The following is a 9,486-nucleotide window of genomic DNA, read 5'->3' as shown; positions in this document are numbered from 1 at the left end:
TTCTTCATTTCAGAAATGAAACCGTTGGATTACTGTGAGCTCCTCGAGAGCAGGGGTTATTATCATTATTATTATTTTTTTTTTTTTTTTACTTTTCTTAGTGTCCCCAACACTTGGCAGGGACTCTTCTAGCTCTAGCTCCACGAAGGGAGCATGACGGCGTACATAACATTCCAGACCTACAATCCTTTTCTTCGGGGGAGGGGTCACTTATTTTTAAGCGGTATTCCCATTACCCACTACAGCTTAAACTCTTTGAAGGCAGGGACTCCTTTGGAAAGTCTCAAAGCTCGCAGCCTCGCTCTTGGAAAGTACTTATACGTTTGCTGAATCGAGTTACTCTTAGTAATGACAAAGAATGCTTGTTGACAGAATGAATGAAACTGCGGGTGACGTGGGTCGGAAGGGAGGGTGGGTGTGCGTCTCTTCGCGCGTCCCAAGGGCTCCACAAGCACCTGGAGACCGGGTCTGGGCAAGTCCGCCGGGTGGAGCGAGCCCAGAGCGAGGCTGGAACTGGAGCGTATCCGGAACGCCGGAGGTGGGCGTGGGTGGGTTCGGCCTCCGCGCTGGGGAGCAGGCGGGGAAGGCGGGCCAGGGGGACGGGCCGGAGGCGGGCACTGGCCGCGCCCCTCGCAGGCGGAGAGAGGCCGAACTTGCTGCATTGCAGCCGCCGCCGCGCCGCTCCACTCCTCCCGGATAACAATGGCGGCTCCGAGCCCGAGCGGCGGCAGCGGGAGCGGCTCTCCCGGCGCCGTGGGGCCCCCAGGGCCGGGCCACACGGCCGTCAGCAGCATGCAGGGTAAGGAGTGCCTCCTCGCCCCGCCCCAAGACCCCCGCGAACTGCCAGTGGCGGCCGAGGCCTCGCTCTCTGCCCCCTCCTTCCCCACCCCGCAGCTCCCCCTCCCCCGCCGCGGGCTTTCCTGGCCTAGTAGGCGCCACTCTTGGGCCTGGCTGTCCCGGCGGCTCCGGAGCTTCCTCGCGCAGCCTCGGCCCCGCGGCCCCCGCCGCTCCTGGACCCTCCCTCCGGCCCCGACCCGGGTCGGCCTGTGCCTCACCTGGCACCCCGGCGGCTCAGGCCCCCGAAGGATCAGTGCCCTCAGCAGTGCCCTCCAACCTGGTGATGGTTCCGTAACCCCCCCATCCCCCGCCCCCGGGAGGACTAAGGCTAGGAGGAAGAGGTAGAGGAAGGCCATGCCAAGACCCTAGCTGCCTCTCCTTGGTGACTCCCCTTAGAACAAATGCTTCGTGACTTTGGAGTGAATTGGCTTTTTGGCTGGGGGTGGGGGAGGGGGAATCGAGCCTAATTTCCCGGCTTCCCCAGGACCTGCCCCTGGTAATGAGGTGCGAAGGTGTTTTTTGGGTTTTGTTTTCTTTTTTGGTTGTGGTGGCAGCCCCTTCCGTGCAGGCCTTTTTGCTTGAACTTGGATATTAGAAAATGGGAAACTTTATTTAAACCAAAGAACACAAACATGTGCATTGTTATGACACTGCCTCTCCTGTAGTCCCCTAGCTTTTGAAAACATCTTCGAAGAAGGTGTTTTTTGTTTGTTTGTTTTTGGCCGTGTTAACTGATCTTAAAAGATGCAGAAATAGGTTCAAGTCATGCCTCTGACCCATACTAGCTGTGTGACCGTGGGCAAGGTGCTTGGCCAACTAGTGCCCCGGGCAGTTCTCTTAAAATTATAAACTACCGATGAATTGCTAGGATGAAATCACAAGTCTTGATTCTCCTCTCACCCTCGAAAACCACCTTCACCGCCCCCCCACCCCCCCAAAAAAGTCTGAAGCCTTTGATAGAACTCATCATTTTAATAATACGTGCTTGAGGTTTGGGAGCTGTTCAGTGCAGGAGGTGTGTTTTGTGTAGCCTTAGAAATCTCTGGTCACTTTTTACATTCTTCTTTCGTTGAATGGACAGAACCAGGAGGATAGTTCCATGGTAGCCAGTATTGACTATTGTGACATTTTGGTTGCTCTCTTGAGAGTTGGTTGTTAGTAGGTCAGTAAACATACATAAAAGTACACAACTGTGTGCAAACAAGATGGATACAGGATAAATTGGAAATAATCATCAGAGGAAAGGAACCGGTATTAAAAAGGATCAGTAAAGACTTCTTTTAGAAAGTGAGATTTCAGCTGGAAGTTAAAGGAAGCCAGGAATAGTAGGAGTTCGAGATAAGAGGGAGAACATTTGTACAATAGACATCCATATACTTGTTAACTTCTGTCAAAGAGAAGTGCACTGTTCTTTCTGTGGGTTTATTTTAATACTCAGACATTATCGATATTCCTATTTCTTCCATCAGTATAGATCATGACTCATTTGTGTCTTTCAATCCTGTGTGATTCTTGTTTATGTTCTATAGACCCTCCACAAGGGATCTGTCCTGCCACCAGAGATATTTTTGGGTGCTTTTAAAATGTTACGGGTGTCATTAGCATTTGGGCTAACTGTTGGCTATCCTTCCCTGTCAATACTTGACCCACCAACCTTTTTCGGATCGTATATCTCCTTGATATCTCTTAGACTATTTCTTTTTAGGTATGTCATAACTGGAAATACAGCCTACCTGGATCAACCATCTGTGTTAGATACATTTCTTTAGGTGGCACTACATTCTAATTGGGGAAAAAAAGTCAAACGTCAAAAAGTTAAATAAGCCAAATTATTATAAAATGTCAAATGAAGTCTAGAGGCAGCATGGTGTAGTACAAAGAATGTTGAACTTAGAGTTAAGGACTAGAATTCATATTCCATCTCTGCCATTTGCTACCTGTGTGACCTTGGGCAAGTCACTTAAACTTTAGTTTTCCTATCTATAAAATGTGGGGTGGGGATATTGGACTGGATTACCCCAAGGTCCTTTCCAGCCTAGGTCTATGAACCTTTAAATCAGTGGTGTCAAACTCAAATAGAGATGGGGGCCCAATAAACTATAGTTAAGAATTCCTTATTTTTATTGCATTTAATATATTTTGTTAAATATTTCCAATTATATTCTAATCTGGTTCAGGCTACATGGAGAGGGGCCTGCATTTTGCCACTTTGGCTTTAAGGATTCATAAAACCTTGCCTTTATTTATACTACTCACTTCACTTAACTCTAACAGCTTGAAAGACCAAATAATCCCTGAAAGACCTTTGAGGTTGAAGTGGCCTTAACTGTAAAGAGGTCACAAGGACTGCTTATGAGTATTCTGTTGTTTTAATTTGAGAAAACATAATTATAAAAAAAAATTATCAAATGAAGCATTTCTTGTAAAGTGCCTAGACTCAGAAGTGTTTAGGAAGTAGCAGGATATTGGGGGAGCTGTGTGGAAAGAACATTGGATTTGGAGTCAGAGGACTTGGGTGTAAATTCTGACTCTGCTACTTAATGCCATTATGACAGTTACTTAAATTCAACAAACATTTAAGTTTCTGTGTGTCAGAAAGGCAGTGTGCTAGGCACTAGGGATACAAAAACAAGTGTAAAATAGCCTTTACTCTTAAGGAGGAGAGGCAGCCAATTGGGTCAGTGGATAAAGGAGTGGGCCTGGAGTCAGGAAGACCCAAGTTAAAATCCTGGGCTCAGACACTAGCTGTATGACACTGGGCAAGTCACATAACTTCTGTTTGCCTTAATCCATGGTAGAAGGAAATGGCAATCCATTCCAGTATCTTTGCCAAGAAAAACCCCATGGACAGTATGGTCCATGTGGTCATAAAGAGTAGGACACAAGTGAACAAAAATTCTTAAGGGTTTTTTTTTTTTTTACTGAGGTCATATCAGTCAATCTTTATACTAGCCCCTTCCAACTCTCAGATTTTGTGATACTGTGAATCAAGCATTTATCAAGTGTCTACTATGTGTCAGATGCTAAGGATATAAGCTTACATTCCATGAAGGGGGAAAACACATATACATATAAGTACATATAAAATAAATAACAAAGTAATTTGGGAGTTGTAGGATATACCTATCAGGATCAGAAAAGGACTTGTATGGGAAGAGCACTTGGGCTGAGTTTTTGAACTAGGGATTCTGAGAGGTGGAGATGGAGGGAGTGCAGTTTAATTGGGAGACAGCAAGGGATTTGAGAGATGGAGTGTGCATCAAGAATACCAATTTGATTGAACTTCATGTAGGGAGGAGCATATGAGCTGAGCCTTGAGTGATTCTAAGAGACAGAAAGAAGTGCTTTTTAGGCGTAGAGGACAAAGCTTGAAGGTGGCCTGTTGAATTTTGAGAACAGTTGTTATGTCAATTTGGCTGAAATATAAAGTGCATGAAGAAGAATATGTAACAATTCTGGAAAAATAGGTGGGATCCAGTTTGTGAAAGCCATTAAAATTTGAGCTAAAGAGTTTTTATTTTTCCCAGAGGTAATAGTGAGTCACAGAAAATTTTTGAGTAGGGAGTGACATGGTCATACTTGTATCTGAAAAATCTTTATTTAACTGCTATATGAAGGCTGGATTGGCATCAAGAAGAAGATAGCGTGTTATGGAACTGATTAAATATAGAGTCAAGACTGGAAAGAAATGTGTAGGGGTGATCGATTTAAAGAATTGGTACAGTGGAAAGAACACTGCTTTTGGAGTCAGAAATTGGCAGGCTATTGTACTCAGGGTGATGAATGTTAGTAGAGAGAAGGGGGTAGAATCAAGTAGACTTAGATTGGTTTGTGGGGGATAAAGGAAAAGGAAGAGTTGAGGATGGGTGGCTTTTCCTTTGGAAACCTTGGTGACCAGAAGGATGATGGTCACTCAGCAAAAATAATTAAGTCTGGAGGAGGGAACAGTTTGGGGATGAATATGAGTTCCATTTTGGAGGTGTAAATTTGAGATTTCTAGGCTTCAGTTTCCTTCTATAAAATGAGGATGTTGGATTAGATAATTTTTAAGGTCATTTAAAAATGTTATGATCTTACGGTTCTTTTTAATTTGACAAAAAATAATTATAGGATCAAAAGCCTATTTACATGCAATACATTCTTTTACCAAAACTTTCTCCTGAGATGGGAATGGGGTGGGATGGTGAGGCTTGACTCATGCCTTTTGAGACTATCTAGTTTTTCCATATATCTAGATTATTTCTAGTCCTGACGGATCAACTCAATTTAAAAATTGTTTATTAAGGGTCTCCCACGTTCAGAATATTGTACTAGAGAGTCAAGCACACACAAAATATAATAGTTACTTCTTACTGTGGTGGATCATAGATTTAGAACTGGAAAGGACATTACAGGTGTAGCTCCTTCATTTTACAGATGGGTTCATGTACACTAATAAGAATAATACAATCTAAATTTAGGGAGACAGCACTGCCTGGATAGATAAGAGAAAGCTAGGAAAGACGTTGAACCTTAGCTGAGCCTTAAAGATGAGAGATTCTGAAAGATGGGGTGAGGACAGAGTACATTCCAGGAATGGGTGGCAAAATGTACTTAGAGAGAGATAGTATGCTGAATTCAGGATTCTTAGTAGTCCAGTTTTTCTTGGTCTTAGAATCTGTGAAAAGAAAGAGTATGAGATGAAACTGGAAAGGTAAGTTGGAGCCTGATTGTGTAAGGCCCTAATGCCAAGCTGAGGAGTTTATTTTATCCTTGAGAAAAAGTAGGGAGACATTTAAGATTGTGATTTGGTAATGGGCATGGTCAGATCTATTACTTAGCAAGATTATTTTTGATAGCTGCATGGAGGGGGCAGCATGATGTAGTACATTAGATTTGGAGTTAGGAAAACCTGGGTTCATATATATTTTTCCTTAGACATTCACTAGCTGTGTTACCTTGAGCAACCAGCTTTAACCTCTCTGTGCTTTATTTACCTTACCTGTAAAATGGAAGGTTTGGATTCAGTAGCCTCTATGATCCTTTCCAGCTCTCAATCTATGATCCTAAAGATGTATTGGAAAGGGGATGTTGTGGAAGCAGGAGGTATTCGATTAGAATATTGTAATAGGTGATGAGGGCCTGAATTAAAGTGGTAGCTGTTAGCAGAGAAGGAGGGATGATGGTGTCAGATTTTACCTCGACAACTGATTAGACATAGGAGTGAGGAAAGTGTTTATTGATTGAGGGCATATTGCTTACTAAGTGCTTCTTGGTTGAATAAATGGAAATTGAGAAAGAAGAGGTAGACAGATAAGAGAAGAAATTGGGAAGTAAGTACTTACTCTGTGCTAGGCGCTGTGCTGAGAGCCCTTTTCAAATGTTAGATCCTCACAACAACTCTCTGAGGTAAGTGTTATCCCCATTGCACAGGTAAGGAAACTGAAAGAGGGGTTAAGTGAACTTACTTAACCAGGGTTATACAGCTTATTAGTGTCTGAGGTTGGATTTCAATGTAGGTCTTCCTGTCTCCAGACCTAGTGCTTTATCCACTTAATTGCATCAGCTGATGAGGACTGGAAAAATATTATCTTATTTAGAAGTTAAGAGATCCTTGGTAACTTTGGGTGTGGGGAGTTTTATTTGAGACCAGGGGGTCTAAACCAGATTGCAAAGTTTTGAATATTAAGAGGGGAATAAGTTGAGGCAAAGAAGAAAACTTTTTCCAGGGGTTAGGAGGCTGTGAAAGGAAGAAGAGATAGGCTAATAAAATGAGGGGATGGGTCAAATGAGGCAGGATCAAATGAATTTTTTTTGTTTTAAATCTTGGGAAGACCTGGGCATATTTGTAGGCACCAGGAAATAAACAACTGATAAAGGAAAAATCAAGGATTTGAGAGAGGGAATGAGCCAAAGAGCATGAGAGGAGGGATGAAAGAGAAGGGTTACCTCCTTCTAGAGACTAGAAAAGGAGGATTGAATGGAGAACAATGTACCATGATTTTGTGGTGTGGATTTAGGGAAAATTGGGAGTTCATAGGAGATTGCTTTATTTTCCAAGTAAATTAGGTGGTGAGGTCCTCTGTTGGGAGGGAATAGTGATAGAGTTGTGTGGGCGACTTGAGAAGAGAATATTTGGAACAGCTGTTAGAAGAGCTGATCGTGGTAGAGAGAGATTAAAAGGATTGCCCCACAGCTGTTAGGGCCTAGTTGAGATTAGTTTACATAACTTTCTAGAAGTACTAGTCAGCAAGTTTATGTAACTTTTTCCATCAGGTTTGGTAGCCAGGAAGAAAAAAAGAGGGCTAAACCAGGGTTGAGGTTTATCAAGATATTAGCTGGCTTTTCGTCCTACCAAAAACTTAAAAGTTGTGTGAACTTAGGCAAATAGATTAACTTGTATTAGCCTCGGTTTTCTTGTATGTAAAATGGGGATGAGAATAGCATCTGCCTCTTTTGGTGTTTGAGAAGATCAAATGTGGTAATGTATATAAAGTGCTTTGCAAATCTTGCTGCCCTTATTAATTTAAACTATTGTTAATGGAGCAAGGGCATCAAGTCTAAGACATTGAATCATGCAACTGAATAAATATAGGGTCAAGACTGGAAAGAGATGTAGGAGTAATTGATGTAGAGAATTGGTACAGTGGAAAGAACACTCATTTAGAGTCAGAGAACCTGAATTTGAATCAAGACTCTTCTAAATGTGTGACATGAGGCATGTCAGTAAACCTCATGGGACCTCAGGTTTTTAATCTGTAAAATGAAGGAGTTGAACTAGAAGACCTCTAAAGTCCCTTCCATCTTTAAATCTATGGTTTTGGAAGTTACTGTGATGACAAAGAATAGATTTAAAACGTGATTAATTTATAATTGAAAAGAGGAATTTCAGATCTTTGAATCATGAACATAGAACAGTTATGGATGATGGCGAGATCTAGGAGGTAATTATCTTTGTTGGTGACTGTGGTAGAGCGATCCAGATATATGAGGTTTTGTTCTGAGACTGGTATGTGCATTCTGAATTGTACACTAATTATTAAAAATAGGAATATTTAAGAAATTGCTTTTGATATGATTTCCTTGCCTGAAGGAAATTATGAAGATAGATTAATCATAATTTAATTTCTAAAACCCAGCCTATTGATTTAGGTTAATATTATGGCTATACCTCCATAGCCTTTGTCTGCTAAGAACTTCTCTGGGTATCTGATCAGATTTCATGTATTGAGAGTGGTTTTTATACCACACTGTGTGCCCAGTGTCCCTTACTATTTTATCTATTCCTATTTGCCACTATATTTTTTTGCTGTTTCTGTTGATTTTCTGGAATGAGAATATAATGCTACTAGGAGTGCTACTTTTAGATTTGAACTGACCTTCTCTTATGTTATAGAGACAATCCTAGGGCTATAATACGAAGGTCATGGTGTGCTTCAGGAAAGTGCAACATATGTGTATATAATTAATATTATAAGTCTTTTATATATATATGTATACACCCATTAACATTTTTTGGAGGTATGGATTTGTGATTTCATCGCTATAAGGAACTCTTCAGATACTTCCTCTAATAACTTGAATTATGTTATCTTATAAAGTTTTCAGGAGAATTGAGAAATTTAGTTAACTTTCCCATGGTTACAAACTATATGTTAGGGTAAGGACTTGTACATATGTTTTCCTAATTTGAAAGTTGGCCCATCTAGTACACCATACTGCCTCTCTTGCTACAATATGTTGCCTAAAGAGAGTTGCACAGGAGAAGCGAATAAAGCATAGCAGAAAGATTTTTGATCAGAAAAGCAGAACTAGTTAAACACAGATAAATGATATATACCATATTAATTTTCCCTAGTAGCTATTCCTTATCTAATTTGTGATGGTCATATCTGATTTTCTCTCTAGTACCAAACTTGTACTATTTGGGCATTTTCTGTTCTATCTCCTATCCTTCACTTTGGTCTGGTTATAAAGTTAGTTTGGGACAGCTGTGTGGAGTCCTGGCAGAAAGGATAGGTGAGGCTGAACCCATCCCGGGTTAGAAAGAGTTAGTGTGGGTGACCTAGCCATGCTTAGGAAATAGGTTTGGAGGCCTCCTATCCTTGGAATTGTATTGTCTTGGAGATTTCACTTAATGTGTCCTGATTCAGTGAATCCTTTCATTCTTGTGGAGTGCCCAGTCTTATAGTAATTATGTATGTTGTTTCCTTGGTTAGGCTTACATCATTCTGTATTGGTTCACACAATTCCTCCCGTGTTTTTCTGAACTTCTCATGTTTGTTTCTTTTTTAATAGCATAATATTCCATTGAAGTCTTATGTTTTATTAAAAGTCTTATTTTTCTGTAGCTATTCCCTACTTGATGGGCTCTCATTTATTTTGGTACATATAGATGGGGTTTTTTTTTTTGTGTGTGTGGTTGTCATCTGATATTCCATATTATATTCCATGGGGAATGTAACCCATTAGCGCAATCACTGGTATAGGTGGTATGAACAACTTGTATAATTCCAAAGAATTTTTGAGAAGAGTTGGAGCAGCTCTATCAAAACTGTATTAGTATACTTTCTTTCCTATAGCCTCTTCAGTATTGATGATCTTCTGTACTACTTAATAGGGTATGAAGTGAAGCCGTCGGGTATTTTAATTTGAATTTTTCTTCTTTTT

At 41.1% G+C, this 9,486-nt stretch overlaps 1 protein-coding gene across 4 annotated transcripts in view; it reads left to right on the top strand.

Moving 5' to 3' along the window:
• Positions 1 to 622: 622 nt before the first annotated feature.
• The window catches only part of MAP2K4 (mitogen-activated protein kinase kinase 4), a 207,426-nt gene continuing 198,562 nt past the window's right edge, over positions 623 to 9,486 (top strand). For 2 of the 4 annotated variants that reach the window (XM_036756181.1, XM_036756182.1), the window contains exon 1: positions 652 to 799. In XM_036756181.1, coding sequence (XP_036612076.1) covers positions 703 to 799 — 97 coding nt within the window. In that variant the 5' untranslated portion in view covers positions 652 to 702. Of the gene's footprint in view, positions 800 to 9,486 lie in introns of all 4 variants that reach the window. The other 2 variants (XM_036756184.1, XM_036756183.1) reach the window with 2 other exon arrangements.

This window comes from Trichosurus vulpecula, chromosome 4 (assembly GCF_011100635.1).
Source record: "Trichosurus vulpecula isolate mTriVul1 chromosome 4, mTriVul1.pri, whole genome shotgun sequence".
In the NCBI taxonomy this organism is placed as follows: domain Eukaryota; kingdom Metazoa; phylum Chordata; class Mammalia; order Diprotodontia; family Phalangeridae; genus Trichosurus; species Trichosurus vulpecula.
The sequence above is the reverse complement of the archived record's forward strand: the minus strand, read 5'-3'. Positions and strand labels throughout refer to the sequence as shown.